This window comes from Lynx rufus, unplaced genomic scaffold (genome assembly GCF_022079265.1).
Source record: "Lynx rufus isolate CCGP_SWC_20201006 ecotype Redwood Valley unplaced genomic scaffold, mLynRuf1.p SCAF_14, whole genome shotgun sequence".
NCBI classification, from domain to species: Eukaryota; Metazoa; Chordata; class Mammalia; order Carnivora; family Felidae; genus Lynx; species Lynx rufus.
The window spans coordinates 15,072,423-15,092,392 of NW_025814828.1; the positions used below are offsets into that span (position 1 = coordinate 15,072,423).

Sequence of the window (19,970 nt, forward strand, 5' to 3'; positions counted from 1 at the left end):
TGTATCTGGTAGATGTTCAAAAATATTTTTGGACTGACTGACGACATCATAAGGAGTCTCCATCAGTCAGGACCAGTCAGGAACCCATGACTGGTAGCTCAAGAGCAGGAACTTAACACAAATAGTGCAAGGAGTCAGGACCCTGGGATACAAAGCATGGCAGGGGAAGGTAGAGAACGGATCTGAGAGCAACGAGGCGGAGTCTATGAAGGAAAGCCTTGAGAGTACTTCTTGGATGGCTACTATGCAGAATCTGAAGTTTGGAATAGTAGTTGTAACCACCAATCACAGCAGACAGATTGCTTAACAGACCTTACAAATATGTGCTAAAATGGCCATTCGAATACATATCACAAACAACGTAACAGATTCAATGGTCCTGACCCTTCACTGCCCACAGCAGTGACCCCAATAATCTACCCTTTACCGGCTTTTCTTCTCTTCCTAATGCCCTCTTCCTGTCCCCCCATTTCTGATTCCTGAAATCACTTCCCCAACAAATTACCTGCATACAAGTCAGGTGAGGTCGCAGCTGGCTGTTCCTGACATTTTCATTTTTCTGCCCACCCTCCGATGCCTGACACCGGGGGTGGGCGGGGCGGGTGTTGTAAGATGTAAAATGTGAGGTGGCTGGTGGTCTTAAATCTGTGACTGTGGCAACACTAATGAGTACTTACTTCCAACACATTCGCCCCAAGCTGAATGAGAAAGATAAAGACTTCATCTTCGAGGAGTGGATCTAACCCAGATACGACTAGCCCCCCTTGCAGGAATATTTTAGACCCAGCTGAAACTTGGAATCTGGTGGCGGTCCTCTTCTGGACTGAATTACTATTCCATAGAGAGATGATTCAAAGCTAGGCGTCACGCCCAGGCACTTGTATATGGGAACCCCAAGCAAAACAATATTGTTTTGTTATTATATTGGCTCTTCAGAGCTTGGACAACAGATACTCTTCCAAGAACTGTATTTTCGGATTTTACTACACAACCAACGAAATGAATGAAAACAAGTCTCCTCTGGCACGGCCGAAAGGTGTTTACTTGAGCTGTGACCGTCTCACGTCACACTGCTCAGTAAATACTCTGACATAACGTTTTTATTAAACGATTAATGACATCATTAGAGAAAACTTCAGCTGCTAGCTAACGGAACTCCCCAAAGCGCAGACGACCACCAAATCTAGGTGGGCCTTGGCCTTTATTGAACACTTACTAGACTGGCAGTAGACCCTTGCTTCTTCATGGAATGTCCCCATGTTCTCGTGAAACAGATGACCTTCTAGCCATGTCCCATCTCCTCCTACTCTCCCCTCGCTCAGCCACGCAGGCCTCCCTGCTATCCTTCCAACACAGTGGCCATAGTTGCACTTTGCACTTCCGGGCCTGCACCCACTGATTCCTCTGGGGAATCACACACACACACACACACACACACACACACACACACACACACACACATATGTGGCACTTAGATTATGTGTCTCCTAACATTTTGTGCCCTAGACCCTTCACTTGCCTCATTCTAGTTCCAGCCCTGTATCACTGATAAGACTTTTCTTGCCTCCAAAAGAGAATTTTCACTCCCGTGGGGGCAATATTAGCCCCTGGAAAGAATGCATGCTCTAAGGTTATTACTCCTGGAAGAGATACAGCTTAAGGAGAGCAACATTTGCTTGGGTGCCCCTCTCCTCCCTGATTCCCAGTCCTGTCTAGGGCAATTCTACTGTTAGTTGACAAATTCTTTCATGCCAAAGCACCTGTAATTTATGGGTCAGGGAGAGTTTCTTGTAGTTTTAGGTGCAGAAGCACCTGGAAACGTAGGGGTAGGGGCACTAGTAGTTAGGGTTCAGAAGGTTTCCTAGTATCTTTTATTTTTTTTTAATTTATTTATTTATTTTGAGTGGGGGGGAGGCATGAGTGACGGAGGGGCAGAGAGAGAGGGAGAGAGAGAATCCCAAGCAGGCTCTGTGCTGTCAGCTCAGAGCCTGACATGGGGCTCAGACCCACCAACTATGAGATCGTGACCTGAAGAGTCGGACCCTTAACCAACTGAGCCACCCAGGCACCTCTCAGACCGCACCACTCTGCCAGCTCACGGTCAAGCAGTGAACCCCTTGGCATCTTAGTTTAGGTTCTCCGGGGGTGCAGAGCCCAGGATAAGGACTTGGATGCAAAATGGGCTCTCCACTCTCCCCAGCCCCTGGCACAAAACAATATATACTGTTTTATATAGCTAGAAAATAAATGAAGAAGGTGATGAGAAGCGAGATTGCCAGAGAGGTGGGTGCTGCGGTAGGGCTTGAACCTGTGCTTGGGAAGCTGGCACGAAAAGAGGTTCTACAGACACTTCTAAGGTAAGGTGAGAGGATGGGGGTGTCACTGAGACGTCGGAGTGCGGGGGAAATCGGAGTCGGCCCCAACAGCCGATGTGACGTTGCCCTGAATCCCTCCAGTGTGATAAGTAGGCTAACAACCTCGACCTCGAAACCCAGACAGCCGAGGCTCAAACGCGCCACTTGTTAATCCCGCACACCTTTTGTAATCTGCCACCACATAACTTTGGACAACTTACTTGCCCCACCCTCACTTCAGCTTCCCATCTGGAAAATAGGGATGAAGATAATCACAATAGGACGCACTTCACAGGTGCTACTGTTACAGTATTGAGGAGACCGCACAGGAAATTCTGCTCGTGTACATAATTAATACGATCGTGCTCCATTCCTCGTTTTCCCAGGGACCTTTACTAAAAATGATTCCTCCCTTCTACTCAGCAAGATTTCCAATTCACTTTCTTTTTTCTTTCTATTATTTGCTTCTGATTTTCAGACACCTTTGGGGTCACTTTGGAAACGTAAAGAAAGAGGCAGAAGTCAAAGGGTTTCAGGAGATCCGGTGACTGTAACTTATATTTAAGTTCTTGCACAAAGTCGAGACCTGGCAAAATTTCAGGGGACAAGCGAAAGGCACATGGAATCATGATGTTCTGAGGTTGCCCTCTAGTGGGATGTGTAGTCTCCCTAGGGGTCACTGGCTGGCTTCTAAACATTAACATTAGTTTCTTTTCTAACTATAATAATAATGTGGGCTTGAGTGGAGAAAATTCTAAACCACAGAAAAGTATAAAGAAAAAATTTTTCTACATAGTCATCATAATGCTTTTACTCAAAGATGATGTCAGCCAGCTGTACGGATCTTCAGACTATCTTTGGGCCAGTTGCGGAACAGAAACACTTAAATAGAGCCTTGGGGATGTTAGCATCGTGTTTTATTGAAAAGTATTAAGAGACACAAAATTGAGCTCGTTAGCGTTCTACTATGCACGGTGTCCTGGTAACATAGCTAAGCTGCATTTCCCAGAATTCCCTTTTCTATACGTTTGTGGGTTTCGTGGGACACGAGAGAGCGTCCCGGGGGAGATGTGGGCAGACGCGGAGCAGCAGCTGCCTCACGTCTTTGCTGTGAGGCGGCTGCCAGCCCACACTGCCCTGAGCATCCGCCCGCCCCGGACCCGCTCCAGCTTCTCTGACTCCTGGGCGAGGTGTGTATTTTATTTTTACTTTTAAAAAAATTTTTTTAATATTTTATTTATTTTTGAGAGCAAGAGACAGAGTGTGAGTGCGGGAGGGGCGGAGAGAGAGGGAGACACAGAATCGGAAGCAGGCTCCAGGCTCCACGCTGTCGGCACTGAGCCTGGCGCCGGGCTCGAACTCACGGACTGTGAGATCATGACCTGAGCCGAAGTCTGACGCTTAACCGACGAGCCACCCAGGGGCCCCGCGAGGTGTGTATTTAATCTCGTGCTAAGGTGGGCACCTGGGGGACTCAGTCGGTTGCATGTCCAACTCTTGATTTCGGTGCTGACAGCACAGAGCCTGCTTGGGATTCTCTCTCTCCCTCTCTCTCTCTCTCTCTCTGCCCCTCTCCCACTCACGTTCTCTCCCCCACCACCTTCTCTCAAAATAAACAAACATTAATTTTGTGCTAAGGGGCCAGTTTCTGCGGGACGATTGTAGCACCAGCCGCAGGTAACAAGAACTGACATGGGTTTCAGTCTGTTGTGGGTTCCAACTTGTCCCTGTTGTCACCCGTCTTACTGCCCTCCCTACAGCCTTCCCGACTGCCTTCCCATCATAGATGTCAAGTTCTGGCATCAGATGTGAAGACAACGGCTTTACAGAGACTGCTTAGCTGGCTCCCACAGCCGTATAATGTCAAACCCCTGTGACAAATTCGTGTGTGCGTCCCTAGTGATTCTCCTTCTGTGACTGAACCCTAACTTATACAGTATGAAATAGAAAAATTCTGAAGCAATTAGAACAATTCTCTATAGCTGCCCTGTTCGCTACAGCAGCCACTAGCCACGTGTGGCTATTTAAAGTTAAATTAATTCAAGTTAATTAAAATTAAAATCCAGTTCCCCGGTCACGTTTCAAGGGCTCAGTGGCCACATGTGGTTGGTGGCTGCTGTACTGGACAGCACAGATACAGAATGCTCCTGTTATCAAAAGAAAATCTCTATTACTAAGCTGGTCTCTAGTGATAACGGCTAGTGTTGACTGAGTCCTTACAATGTGTCAGACGCATTACAGGCATCTCTGGATGCATTAACTCATGTAACCTGCATATAATTCTGTGAGAAAGGTACTGCTATTTTACAGATAAGGAGACTAAACCACAGAGATTAAACGCCCTGTAACAGTCAGAGGAAATAAACGGCAGAGGTAAGATTTGACCCCAGAAAGTTCGAAGCCTGTAGTCTTAACCTTAAGCCAAACCGCGAAGGTCCCGGCGGCCTGGGTTGGCCCAAAGGGAGTGAGGGGGTGGCTCTGGCGGACCTCCTGCCCTCAAAGTTGAGACTCTCTCCTGATTGGATGATGAGCGTCTCGGTAGTGACCATAATAGACTCCCCCCAGCTTGGACCGTACGAACGCGGGCTCTTACGTGATCTCAAGAAAGAAAAGATGCCTGTCCCACCCCACCCTGCCTTCCAATGGCAGGATGAGATGTACCATTGGGGAGAAGGGTCACAGATGTATTAGTTAAGGTAAGGCAAATCGCCGCGATAATTAAAAACTAAAATCTCAGGGGCTTACAAAAGTAGCAGCTTACTTTCTATGTGTAAAGTCCAATCAGCAGCCTATGGGCCACACCTGGGGGGCTCAGTCGTTTGAGCGTCGGCTTCGGCTCAGGCCATGATCTCACAGTTTGTGAGTTCGAGCCCCGCGTCGGGCTCTGTGCTGACAGCTCGGAGCCTGGAGCCTGCTTCCGATTCTGTGTCTCCCTCTCTCTCTGCCCCTCCCCTGCTCATGCTCTGTCTGTCTGTCTCTCTCAAAAATAAATAAACGGTAAAAAAAAATTTAAAGTCCAGTCAGCAGTCTAGAGTGGAGTGTAGGGTGGAGCAGAGAGAGGCCATCTGCTCCGTGCAGTCACTGAGGAGCCCGGGCGGACAGAGGCACTGCCATGTTCGACACGAAGATTCCAAGTGTGCTCCGGAGAGCCACATCCAGCAGGCACACAGGGAAAGAGAGTGAGGGGAATCGGGTTTTTAACGGCCAAGCCGCAAAGTGGAAACATCATTTCTACCCACATACATTAGCCAGAACTCAGTCACCCCGCCACTTCTACTTGCAAGGGAGGCTGGGAAATACAGTCTGGCTGTGTGCCGAGGAAGAAAAAAATTAAAGTTTGGTGAACTGCCAGCCAGTCTCTGCCACATCAGATTTACTTTGAGTGTCATAGAATAATTAATATCCATTAAACTAATGATGGGACAAAATTAATGCTAAAATTACTCTCCCCAACCACCATTTTCTCTCTTGTTCTTTGTCATGATATTGACGAGGTCAAAAGTCAAGAAATCAATATGAATTTGAGAGCTGATGCATAGGGGCACTTGTACCCTAATGTTTATAGCAGCACCTTCAACAATAGCCAAATTACGGAAAGAGCCTAAATGTCCATCAACTGATGAATGGAAAAAGAAGATGGGGTTTATATATACAATGGAATACTACCTGGCAATGAGAAAGAATGAAATCTGGCTATTTGTAGCAACGTGGATGGAACTGGAGACTGTTATGCTAAGTGAAATAAGTCAGACAAAGAAAGACAGATACCGTATGTTTTCAGTCATATGTGGGTCTTGAGAAACTCAACAGAAGACCAGGGGGGAGGGGAAGTGGGGGGAAGAAGTTACAGAGAGGGAAGGAGGCAAACCCTAAGACACTCTTAAATACTGAGAATAAACTGAGGGTTGATGGTGGGGGGGGGAGAGGGGAAAGTGGGTGATGGGCATGGAGGAGGGCACCTGTTGGGACGAGCCTGGGTGTTGTACAGAAACCAATGTGACAATAAATTTCATGTAAAAAATATGAATTGGAGGAGGTAGAGGAGTCCCTGCCACTTTGAGGCTCAATATGAACTCCCCTTCTTTGTGACTCACCTCCCTCGCTTTGCTCCCAGCAAACATCCATATCATGATTTTCTCATGACCCTCAAGAGTAGAACTCCCATGTGACAAACCATTTCTCTAAGTAGATGCATACCAGTAAAGCCACTAACAAAAGCTGGATGTATACTGCCGATGCATACTACTTGGCTGGAAAAGTTGTATATCTGGGGCACCTGGTTGGCTTAGTTGGTAGAGCATGACCTCTTGTTCTCACAGGCATGAGTTTGAGCCCCACATTGGATGGAGACATCCTTAAGAAAATAAAAATTAAAAAAAAATTTTTTTAAAGAAAAGTATTCGTGAGTTGCCTCTATTTTGAGGCCGTGTAAAAAGCTTTGCTATAGCGCTTCTGGATAGAAAATCCTTAGCAGGCCTTTTGGCCTTTGTACGTTAGTGGCTCGTGTTCTAATGTCTTCGCCTTATATTGTCTTTGGTTTGTTGTGAGCTCTGAAAGACTGATCTGGGATTCCTCACTTTTAATAACGTGTAAATCTTGATCTGGTAATTTCCTCCATCTGAATGAAGAGCCATGTCCATTCATTTGTAATAAATGAATGAGCATACCTCCTTAACCAAGCTTTAAATGTGATTGAGAGACTGGGCTCTTGGGGCACCTGGGGGGCTCAGGCAGTTAAGCGTCTGACTTGCTTTCGACTCAGGTCAGTTCGTGAGATTGAGCCCTGTATCGGGCTCTCCGCTGACTGTGGAGCCTGCTTGGGATTCTCTCTCTCCCTTTCTCTCTCTCTGCCCTTTCCCTGGCTCATGCTCTCGCTCTGTCAAAATATTTAAATAAACTTAAAAAAAAAAAAAAAAAAAAAGACCGGGCTCTTGAGTGAGACTTACTTGGTTTCAAATCCTGGCTCTGCCTTGAGTAAATTTCTAACATTTCCCTGCTTGTATTTGTGCACCTGTAAAACGGGGGTGATCATTTTGCATAAAATTATATTACATTTTATCACAGTTCTAGCAATAAATCATAATTACTAATTCAGACTCTGTGCTCTTGAATAAAGTTTACTTTTATATAATAATGGTGTTTTTTTCCTTTTAAGATTTTAGTTTTAAGTAATCTCTACACCGAATGTGGGGCTCAAACTCACAGCCCCAAGATCAAGAGTCACATGCTCTTCTGACTGAGCCAGCCAGGCGCTCCCTGATTTTTTTCTTAAGGCAAGCGACATATCAATAACTCATAGAGAGGCACTTAAAAAATTATGAAGATGGTTTCTTTCCAAAATTTGCAGGTATGTTACTTCCATCTAACTATAAAACATTCTTATGTATTCACTAACGCTTGATTAGTGGGACTATCCATTACAACACTGTCTAATTCAAGTTTCCATAGCTTAGGGCCATAGGAATTCATCTCCTAGAAAGACCCATGGGGTTCCATCTGTGCATTACACGTCAGGAAACGGAAGGTCATGGAAATTCATTTCAGAGGTAAAGGAGACTCGAAGACGACCTAGCACAATTTTATAGATCTAGAAAACTGGCAGCGCAGTCACTTAGACTATAGATCATTATTTCAAAAATTGCTTATTTACCCACAGTAAGCTCCATGAGAAAATTAGAGTGTGATTTGTAAAAATTATAGCTATACTGGTTTTCTACTGCTGATCACAAAAACTGGATCCAGTTATGTACGTCTTTGCTCAACACAAAAATGAAAAAAAAAAATTCTTAAATAAATCATTTGAAAGATACTATCTTTTCGGGCTTGGAGTTCAGGGGACGAGAAGAACTACAAAATAGGTCCCAGGTAGGGAAAAGACTACAGACCAAACTAGCCCACCCTCCTCACACTATAAGTGAAGAAACAAGCCCAGAAACATGAAGGAATCTGCCCAAAGTTTATTCATTTGGTAAAATGTTTAAAGGCCTACTGCATACGCCAGGGACTGGGTTGTAGCAGGAAATGACACAAAGCCCCTGACCTCAGATAGAGTTTGCGTTGTAGTCATATCATGCAACTCACTTAAAAGTATTAAAATTCTATTTTGAAAAGATCCTGTAACTGGACATTTTTTACAAATTCAAACTCATCCCCTCCTGCCCGTCCACTAAAACCCAGAACGTTAGACCTTACCATGAATCCAAATCAGTGTAATAACATATCATATATTAGGAGCAAGACAAAAAAAAACGACAATACGGTTGAAATACACCACCGCATACTAAGAACTCTGTGTTCGGTTCTTATTCGTTCAATTAATGAGATAATTAGAAGCAATTCTAATTTATTCGCCAAAGTGAGACTACTGCCCATTTCACATTTTTCATTTCTCTCTTCTTTTTTTTTTTTTAAATTTTTTTTCAACGTTTTTATTTATTTTTGGGACAGAGAGAGACAGAGCATGAACGGGGGAGGGGCAGAGAGAGAGGGAGACACAGAATCGGAAACAGGCTCCAGGCTCCGAGCCATCAGCCCAGAGCCTGACGCGGGGCTCGAACTCACGGACCGCGAGATCGTGACCTGGCTGAAGTCGGACGCTTAACCGACTGCGCCACCCAGGCGCCCCAACATTTCTCTCTTCTTTAACAAAATCCTATATACCGTAATGAACAGTACAGCAACAGGAGTAACTTTTACTTCAAGCTACGTGCATTCCTAAAAGAAACTAACACAATTGCCACAGACGTCATTACAAAAGCATCCTCGATTTATGCTGATGTTCTCTTACAGCAGCACTGCGATCTTATGAACACAAGACTTCTTGCCAAGATCAATGTGTTTCTTATTATTTCCTTGAAGTAAAGAGACACCCGCCTCAAGGTACATTTCAACAGCGTATTCCCTTGGAATATCAACTTACTCCCTGATAGATTAAATCAGTGGAGCTACTGCTTTTATCCTTCAGATCTCCCTCAATCTTTATCTGGTCCCTTGGGAGTACAAATCCATTTCAGGATGAATGAACATGGCTAAGTTTCAGTCAAAGTTGTGTAAAAACCATCTCCGACTGCTTCAGGGACTAAACACAAAGGAAACGGTTAAGAACACAGGTTCTAGAATCCCAGCACCTCCACCTTCCAGCTGTGTGAACTTGGAAGTGACTCAAACTGTCCAAGCCTCAGCTCTCTCATCTAGGAAATAAGGGATTAACACTTGATTGTTGCTATTGTCCGGTTCCACTAAAGTAACACATGAAGCATTTACAAGGACATCATGCATAGCACATTTGACCCTTGAACAACACGGGTTTGACTGCGCGGGTCCACTTACACGCAGATTTTTTCAATAAATACAGGCCAGTACTGCAAATGTATTTTTTCTTCCTTACGATTTTCTTAATAACATTTTCCTCTCTCTAGCTTACTTTATCATAAAAATACAGTACACCCAGTGTACCTGGGTGGCTCAGTCAGTTAAGCATGCGACTTCAGCTCAGGTCATGAGCTCGCGGTTTGTGAGTTCGAGCCCCACGTCGGGCTCTGTGCTGACAGTTCAGAGCCTGGAGCCTGCTTTGGATTCCGTGTCTCCCTCTCTCTCTGCCCCTTCCCCACTCATGCTGTCTGTCTGTCTCTCTCCCCAAAATAAAAAAACATTAAAAAAATTTTTTTAAATATAGTGTATAATGCGTATAACATACAAAATATGCATTAATCAACTATGTATGTTGTCGGTAAGGCTTCCGGTCAACAGTAGGCTATTAGTTGTTAAGTTTCTGGGGAGTCAAAGTTATGTGCACATTTTTGACTGTACAGGGATCGGCACCCCTAACCCCCGTTGTTTTTTTTCAAGAATCAACTGTAAACCTTTGAAATGTTAACTCTTCTATGTGTAAGAATGCTTTCGGGGGCAAGTCACAGAATACCCAATTAAAAGTACCATAAACATTAAAGACATTCATTTTGCCCACTTAAGAAATCCTAAAGCAGACAGTTCTAAGAGGGTTCATCCTGCAGCTCAGGAAGACCCAGGCCCTTTCCATGCTTCTGTTCTTTCACCTTCAGAACACTGTTCGCTCAACATCTTCTTTTTTTTTTTTTAATTTTTTTTTAACGTTTATTTATTTTTGAGACAGAGAGAGACAGAGCATGAACGGGGGAGGGTCAGAGAGAGGGAGACACAGAATCCGAAACAGGCTCCAGGCTCTGAGCGGTCAGCCCAGAGCCCGACGCGGGGCTCGAACTCACGGACCGCGAGATCGTGACCTGAGCTGAAGTCGGACGCTTAACCGACTGAGCCACCCAGGCGCCCCTCGCTCAACATCTTCAAACTCTCAGGGTATCTCCATTCTCCACTGGCACTCACTACCTCCTCTCAATGTATTTAAGATGGCGACCAGTGTTCCAGGCATCAAATCCAGACCCAGAAACATCCAGATACAGCACCATCTGACAGAACTTCCTGCAGTGATGGAAATATTACGCATTTGCACTGTCCAGTACAGCAACCACTAGCCCCATGGGACTCCTGAGCACTTAAGTTGTAGCTAGTGTGACTGAGGAACTGAATTTTTAATTTCATTTAGTTTTAATTAATTTAAATTTAATAGTCACATGTGCCTAATGGCTATCATATTGGACAGCGCAGCTCCAGAAGAAGAAAAACTATTTCTCCTTGAGTCTCATTTTAAGAGTGGGGAAATTCTGGGGGTGCCTGGGTGGCTCCGTAGGTTAACCTTGTGACCTCAGCTCAGGTCATGATCTCACGGCTCGTGAGTCCAAGCCCCAAGTCGGGCTCTGTGCTGACAGCTCAGAGCCTGGAGCCTGCTTCAGATTCTGTGTCTCCCTCTCTGCCTATGCCCCTCCCCAACTTAGGCTCTCCCTCTCTGTCTCAAAAATAAATAAACATTAAAAAAATAATTTCAAAAAAGAGTGGGGAAATTTTTCCTCAAAGTCCCCCAGCAGATTTTCCCATGTGTCTTATTGGTCAAAAGGAAGCCACATGCCCACTCCTAAAATCAAACACTGGCAAGGAACAGCATTTCCACGGTTGGCTTAGAATAATTAGGATTTGCTCCTGAGTCATGTGGAAAGGAGCAAGCACCCTGTGAAGCCAGGGCTTGGCCAGCAAGTAAAGAGCAAGGAATGGTTGGCATATAAATTTGATCAGTAATATATGCTGTACCGCTTCTGCTCTGTCCAAATCAGGGATCTGTAAACTACGGCCCGTGGGCCAAATCCCACGTTTCTAACAAAGGCTTCATTGGTGCAAAGCCACGCCTATTTGCATATTGCCTATGGCTGCTTTGCCTACACCAACAGAGTCGACTAGTTGCCACAGAGACTGTGGATGACGCATGAGGCCAAAAATATTTATTAGCTGGCTCTTCACAGAAAAGGTTTGCCAACCCCTGGTCTAAACGGACATTCCTTATGATTAAAATCACCATTGTTAAGGATGTTGGCTACAACGTACTCCTATTGCCAAAAGCAAGTACTTTGTGCAGGCTGATGTGGAGGACAGAGTTCTGGAGAGCTGCTTTCAAGGACCCTGATACTACTTCTTGCTGAGTAACTTTCGAAGTTACTCCATTGCTTTAAGCTTCAATCTTCTCATCAGCAAAGTAGGGATAATAGAATTTTCTTTGCCTACCTCAGCAGGGACATGGTGAGATGACGTATGCCAAGGTGCCTTGTAAACCATGAAGACCTACAGAAATATCCAGTTGGGTTGTTGCTGCCGCTGGTTTTTTTTTTTTTTTAATAAAGTTTATTTATTTATTTTGAGAGAGAGTACACAAGCAGAGGAGGGGCAGAGAGAGAGGGAGAGAGAGAATCCGAAGCAGGCTCCGCACCGTCAGCACGGAGCCTGGTGCGGAGCACGAACTCGCGAACCGTGAGATCACGACCTGAGCTGAAACCAAGAGTCGGACAATCAAGTGACTGAGCCACCCAGGTGCCACATCTGCTGCTGTTTTTAAAGTCTGGGACTATGAGCTGTTGCTACTGGATCCTACCAAGGAACACTGGGACTTTTCCATGACGAGCAAGGCAAGGATAGCACTGGCAACTGGCTGATTTGCCAGTCAGCAAAAGCCACTTCGGGAGCTTTTATCAATTTAGAAATCAAGAGATTGATTGGCTTCGCTGTAACTTTAAGACCCTTTGAAATCACCTTACGTAAAAACATGAAGTTTAAAAACTATTTTTTTTTTAATTTTTTTTTTAACGTTTATTTATTTTTGAGACAGAGAGAGACAGAGCATGAACGGGGGAGGGTCAGAGAGAGAGGGAGACACAGAATCTGAAACAGGCTCCAGGCTCTGAGCCGTCAGCACAGAGCCCGACGCGGGGCTTGAACTCACGAACCGCGAGATCGTGACCTGAGCCGAAGTCGGACGCTCAACTGACTGAGCCACCCAGGCGCCCCTAAAAACTATTTTAAATTGTTTCCAACTTCACATTAAGAATTTTGAATTGGAGAGCAGCTTTGAAATGAGATGGCAGACATAAGTGGTTCTCGGTTCAAAGCAGACCCCGAAGATCCCTGGTAAACCCAAGACAGTGAATTAGGAATCTGAAGACTGTCCCTACTGGACAATTGAACGCACAGAATCTCAGAGTTTGAAGGAATCTTAACAGGCAATCAGCTGAGACCCTTCATCATAGAGAGGCGAGGACACCATTCTTCAAGAGTAATTCTAGCCAATGAGCAGCCACTCCATTGCGGCCTATGCAAAACTTGAGAAGAGTAACCTATGTCGTATCAGAACTCACTGGCTTTAGACGAGGGCGATGCTGGTGATGTAAGCTGAGGGGAGAGGCTCACGTTCTAGATTATCTCTAGGCCTGTGACTAGAGTCACAAATCAAAACCAGTCAAACAACAAGAGTTTATTGAGCACTTAGTCTGTGCTAGACTATGAAGGATACAGAGAGGAAAAAGTCGCCACCCTTACCCACGAGGACCTGACTAGATATTTCTTCATACCTGAAAAGAGAAAACCAGAAGGAAAAGCAGAATTCGGGATACGATGATCACCTTCAACAATGCCTAGCAAAGTGTCCTCACGCGTCTGAAGTGTTTAATATGTATTCATTTTAAGGTTAGTTTAAAATTTATAAACAGAAGTTAGCTGTACAAACAATAGCAACAATAAACAAACAGATACAAAAATACCCAAGCTTCCTTTAATGTCTAAGAAGGTTCCATCTTATTTTTGAGCCTCTATTCCAGAGGTTCAGGAAAAGCATTCTTAAACCTGATGATTTAAGGTAGCTCTCTCTTTTGCTCTAAGATGATCTCCAGTTAAGTCAATGTCGTTTGGAAAAATGCACAATCTTTGTATTCCCGCCTCTTCCTTCCGGTAGTCAAGATGGCTTCCAGGCTGGGAACGGGGCGCTAGTGTCCTTCTGGCAACAGGCACCAAGGGCCCGGATCTGTGAGCCCACCCCATGTTGAGCACTGGGTTCTCGACGACCTCTCCGAAGATCTCCCTCACCCTGTGGGGTTCCTGGGTATCCAGCTGGCATTCACTGCTGAAGGCTGTGTCACTGGCCCCCATGGTCAATTCTCTCAGTAGCCCACCCTGGCCTGCAGGTCCGTCTCTTGCTGACCAGGTCCCCTCAGGTCCCACCAGTGAGTGTCTGTCACATCCTGCACCTGGCTGCCAGTCTAAATTGTCTACACCCTCACTTTTGTAGCCCTGTCCCTGCACCTGGCTCACAACACAGCTGCCCACAAGGAAAGTGAGGGCCAATCAGCATCTCTACCCTGCCCCACAAGAGACAAAAAAGACTTGAAAAAGACATCATCTCTAGCCTTCTTTCTGCCCGAACGCACTATGCCGCCGTCCTTCATCTCTACCATGCTCCCCGTGTTGACGTATAGGCTGCTGTGAGGAGTTCCGACCAGGGCTTCCAGGTGGAAAATCAGACACAAAACGTCCTCTGCTTTCAGTTTCCTCCTCAATCTACCCAGAGGCTCTACCATTCCCTGTCACCACTTCTACCTGCCAGGGAAAAGAGTGAGGGTCTAGCAGAAGCGGCCTCACGCCTGTGTCGGGGTAGTGGGAACTCGGAGGGCTGGAAGACTGGCTGAGCGTCAGATCAACGCCATGGTATTTGAAATCTCATTTGCACAGATGGGGAACTGAGAGGGAAGGAGTGCAGCACCCGGTTTGATACTAGAGGACAAAGTCAAACAAGACAGGTTCCCTGCCTTTCAAGAGCATTACAGTCTACGCTCCTACAGCTTTAACGTGCACGCACAAGGAAGAACAAAGACTTGGATGGACAAAGCATGAGAAGGTAAGAGGAAATAAGACAGTGAGGCCTTGGAAGAGGGGAATTAGAGAGGAATCTACCACTGGAAATGCCTGCAGCACAGAAAGATCTAGGCCCAGACCAGAGAGTGAAAGTTGGGGATTATAGCTCATGAGCTCACTAAACTGGCTCAAATGTGGTAATTGTTTCCAAATGGGGAAGACAACCCTGCAAGAATGAGATTATAACCATCTTCCATTATTATGTCATTTCACCCTCTGGAAAATAGTTGTACCTAAAAGAAGACCTCCTTCAAAGACAAAAAAAAAAAAAAAAAGAGAGAGAGACAGAGAGAAAGAAAAAAGAAAAAAGGCATGGCATAGCTCAGGAAAGCTAGAGGCTAGAAAGTATAGCTACCTACCAAAGCTCATCTGGGATTCTGGTAGACCAAGAATGATTCCCTCACACGTTACCAAATTATACAACTGAAAGCGCTAAGGTCTAAGGATTCTCTCTGTTGGCCAGTGGCCTAATAAAAGACTGTCAGACCGACCTCTCCTACTGTTAATTAAGAGCTACTGAGTCACTCTCAGGCTTCCAGGGCGAAGCTACTGTGTTTGCGATCCAGAGCCCCCAGAGCCCAGGGTAATGGCTGCTCCCTGGCAGCTTACCCCAGACCCCCTCCCTCTCCAGCGTCTCCCCGTGCCTCACCGACACGTGCATTCGGTCTCCAGGCACTTACGAGGCAGCCTGGTGGAGTGTGAACAGTATAGGCTATGGGTTCCAACAGGGAATCCCCCAAGCTCTCAGGCTCTGTGCAAATGACTTAATCTCTTTGATACTCCATTTCTTCATCTGCAAACTGAGACTAAACATATCTATCGTGATGCGTTTTTGTGAGGATTAAAAGAGATGACGTACATAAAGCACCCAGCAGGGCCTGGCCCAGGGCAAGCCCCCAGTCCTCATTAGGTTGCTTCCCATCAGTCTCCCACCCGCCTCGCCAAACCCTTCTTCTCCCTTCTCACGCGGCCCGGGGACGGTGCACTAAAAGGACTCGTGATGCATTAAAGTGCATTCGGCAAAGGAAGTACCTAATGCCGTCATATAAGGTGACAAGTATAAAGAGATATGGACAAAGAGAAAAAGGAGCAGGGCGCCTGGGTGGCTCAGTCGGTTAAGCGTCCACTTCAGCTCAGGTCATAATCTCATGGTTCATGGGTTCGAGCCCTGCTTCAGGCTCCTGCTGTCGGCACGGAGCCCACTTCCGATTCCCCCCCACCCCTCCCCTCCCCTGCTCTCCCTCTCTCAAAAAAATTATTTAAAAAAAAAAAGAGAAAAAGGAGCATTGGGGAGAGAGATTTACTTCTTTTGAGGAGATCAGGGCAGATTTTATAGAGGTAGTGATATTTGGCTGGACCTTGGAAAATTAGTGAGGTTCCAAGTGGGGGGACCCCAGAAAGCTGAGGGAGGGAGTAGGGAAGTATGATAGGGAAGGGAGTAAAGCCCACAATGGGTACACTAATGAGCGGGTTACTACTATGGGTAACTGCGGCACAATCCAACAATCTACTAGGTTTGTAGAACATACCTCAGCATCACCTCGCCAAGGGACAAGGAAGCTGACGCAGGTGAACACAAACTCTCAGCCCTCACTGTTCTGAAGCGTTAACTCCCTGGCGCTTCTGGCTTATTCCACACAGGGGCCACACATGGCCCCATCGGCACAGATTATTCTCGGTCAGAGAGACACGGGAGCCGTCAGGGTGCGTGTACTTTCCTGTTTACCTGCCCCCTTTTCATCATGTTTAAATACATTTTTTCAAAAAGACTTACGTCCCTGGGGACATTTACTCATCAGTAGAGTGGGGACATTTGATTTCTGCTCCACCAATCCCACAGTGACGTTTTAATGCCCCGAGAAGACGATGTGCGAGCATAGTTTACATAAACGTCACAGGCCCACAACAGAGTTCGTAACTTGTGATCTCCATCGGGGGGGGGGGGGTTTGCGCCCCCTACTTACGTCTTAGGCAAGCTATGCAGGCAGTGTAGACTCTGGGCCAATCACATCAACATCACCTGGGAGCTTGTTAGAAACGTCAGTTCTCGGGTCCTGCCCTCTACCTACTGAATCAAAGACTGTGGGGAGGGACACAGAAACCTGTTTTAACAAGTCCTCCAGGGCATTCTGCTATCTTGAGAACCGATGTTTTCAGAGGTTTGAGAACTCTGGCTTTCTGGTTATAAGCACAAATTTCAGAGCTGGCCACAAATCCCAGTCAGCCACTTCCTCGAGTAACTTACTTAGCTCTCTGAGACTCAGTGTCTTGATTTGGGAAATGGGGCTACGGCTAGGATCTCTCCTTCATGGATTTGGTTGAGAAGCTTAAGAGAGTGAATATGTGTAAAGCAGGTAGGAACCTGGCACACTATAAGCAGTCAGTACGCACTTAGCTCGTGTCATTTCTTTTTGTAAAGTGTGGTGGCTTCTTGACATGCCCCAGTGCCTACTTTTTGAAAGACTGTCAGTTGTGTTTTAGCCTGTTGGGAAGTTTTCCACTTACATTGTGTGTGTGTGTGTGTGTGTGTTGTTTACATGTCATTGTTTGCTGTTCGGTGATACTCGCTTTATCCAGCGAAGGTTCCTTGCTCCTGCCACTCTCCTCTGAATAAGAAAGGTATTTCTCTGTGTGGCCTGAATAATTCTTCTTAAAGGGGCGCCTGGGTGGCTCAGTGGGTTGGGCGTCCGACTCTCGATTTCGGCTTGGGGTCATGTTCGTGAGTTCGAGTCCCGCATCGGGCTCTGCGCTGACAGGTGAAGAGCCTGCTTGAGATTCTCTCTCTGCACCTCCCCCACTTGCTCTCCGTATCTTTCTCAAAGCAAATAAAAATACACCTTAACAAAAAGAATTCCTCTTAAATAACACTGCAGGCGAGGATGCTTTCCATCTGCATAGCATGGTATGCTGTACCTACAGATGTTACAGCCAGGATTTCTGGCCTTTCTGCTGCCTTCCTTTAGGCACCTTTCCTCCTTGTTTCGTTCTAAAGATCCTCTTTTCTGAAAACCATTCTGCTTCGTTTGGCTAATTCTCCATCTACTTCCCTTAAAGCTTCCACGCAGAAGTGCCTTCAAGTAGCTACTTTTTTAAAAAACAGATAAACACCAAAAATACACCCTCACGCACGTGGTCAAGTGATTTTTGACAAAGGTACCAAGACCATTCAATGGGGGAAGAACAGTCTTTTCAACAAAGAGCGCTGTGAAAAGTGGCTATCACATGCAAAAGAACAAAGTGGGGCCCTTATCTCAAACCATATACAAAAATGAACTCAAAATGGATCAAAGCTCCTAAACACAAGAGCTAACGCTCTAAAACTCTTCGAAGAAAATGCAGGGAGAGATCTTCAGGACATCAGATTTGGCAGCGGTTTCTTGGATAAGACAGCAAAAGCACAGGCAAAAAAGTAAACAGAGACCAATGGGACTTCGTCAAAATTAAGACCTTTAGGCATCAAAGAGCACTATTAAGACGGTGAAAAGATAACACAGAGTAGGAGAAAATAGTTACAAATTGCATTATCTGGTAAAGGATTTAATATCCAGAGTATAAAAAGAGCTCTTGAAACTCAACATCAAAAAACCCCCAAACAACCCAATTCAAAAATGGGCCAAAGGTTTTAGTAGCGGCTTCTCTAAAAACACATCTATGTTATGTCCACTGAGCACATGAAAGATGCTCCCCATCACTAATCAGTAAGGAGGTGCAAATCAAAACCACAATGAGATACCGTTTCGCACCCACTATCGGCACAGCAGGAAACAGGAAGTGTTGGTGAGGATACAGGATCCTTGTGCCCTGCCGGGAGGAATGTAAAATGTAGTGCCACTGTGGGAAACAGTGTGGCAGAGCCTCAAAAAGTCAACCACGGAATCACCATATGATCCGGCAATTCCACTGCTAGGTTTATGTACCCAAAAGGATTGAAAGCATGGACTCAAACTTGTACTTGTACACCAATGTGCACAGTAGCATTATTTACAGTAGCAAAAGGTGGAAATACCCCAAATGTCTATCCACGATGAATGGATAAACAAAATGCGGTCTACGCACACAATGGAGTACTATTCAGCCTTAAAAAGGCATGCAGTTCTGATACATACTACAACGTGGATGAACCCTGGGAGCATGCTAAGTGAGTAAGCCAGACACAAAAGGACAAGTATTATATGATTCCACTTATATGAAGTACCTAAATGACAAATTCATAGAGACAGAAAGAACAGAGGTTACCAGGGACTGAGGGGAAGGGGAATGGGGAGTTACTGTTGAACACGTACAGAGTTTCGGGGCGCCTGGGTGGCTCGGTCGGTTAAGCGTCCGACTTCGGCTCAGGCGCCGATCTTGCGGTGCGTGGGCTCGAACCCCTCGTCTGGCTCTAGGCCGACAGCTCAGAGCCTGGAGCCCGTTTCGGATTCTATCTCTCCCTCTCTCTCTCTCTGCCCCTCCCCGGCTTGTGCTCTGTCTCTCTCAAAAATCAATAAACAGTAAAAAAAGAAACACGTACAGAGTTTCTATGTGAGATGACGAAATGTTCTAAAAGTAGATAGTGGTGATGGCTGCACAAAACTGTGAATATATTTAATGCCAATGGTTAAAGGGTTAAAATGGCAAGTCTTATGCTTATTTTGCAGCAAAAAAATAAATTCTAAGTAAACACACATTACAGAGATAGAACGGGGAAAAAATGGAAAAAAAAAAAAAATTTGAAAAGCAGGCACCTTACCTTCCAGGGATGTAACCAGAACAACATGAAGACAGATGACGGTAAGAAATATCTTGAACAGCAGTAGAAGTTCTTCGGGTCTGCCAGCATGGCCACACTGCCTGCCACAGAAAAACATCCTGGAATAAAATAAGGGGAAAACATCATCATCACAGCACGCCATAATCACAACACAGAAACACCCAAGAGGTCAGTTACTTAACCAAGGCAAACTGCAATCCTGCTTCCTTTAAATTACTCTGGTTCCAGAGAATTGGCAATGCCAGCCGGGCACTGGCTACAAAAAGCAAAACCTATATTGATTATGGGAAGACCACCCAGTGGGATATCGTATTACATTCAAAATTATTTTTAAAAACAGGGGCACCTGTGTGGCTCAGCCGGTTAAGCGGAGGACTTTCGATTTCGGCTCAGGTCATGATCTCACAGTTGGTGGGTTTGAGCCCTGCGTCGGGCTCTGTGCTGATGGTACAGAGCCTGCTTAGGATTCTCTCTCTCTCTCTCTCTCTCTCTCTCTCTCTCTCTCTCTCTCTCTCTCTCTCTCTCTGCTCCTCCTCCACTTTCTC

The 19,970-nt window shown here is 45.6% G+C and overlaps 1 protein-coding gene across 3 annotated transcripts in view; it reads right to left on the reverse strand.

Annotated features, from left to right (window-relative positions):
• The window catches only part of ADGRG2 (adhesion G protein-coupled receptor G2), a 67,663-nt gene extending 48,141 nt beyond the window's left edge, over positions 1-19,522 (reverse strand). For all 3 annotated transcript variants that reach the window (XM_047075971.1, XM_047075972.1, XM_047075970.1), the window contains exon 1: positions 19,405-19,522. In XM_047075971.1, coding sequence (XP_046931927.1) covers positions 19,405-19,522 — 118 coding nt within the window. The remainder of the gene's footprint in view (positions 1-19,404) is intronic.
• Positions 19,523-19,970: the final 448 nt, after the last annotated feature.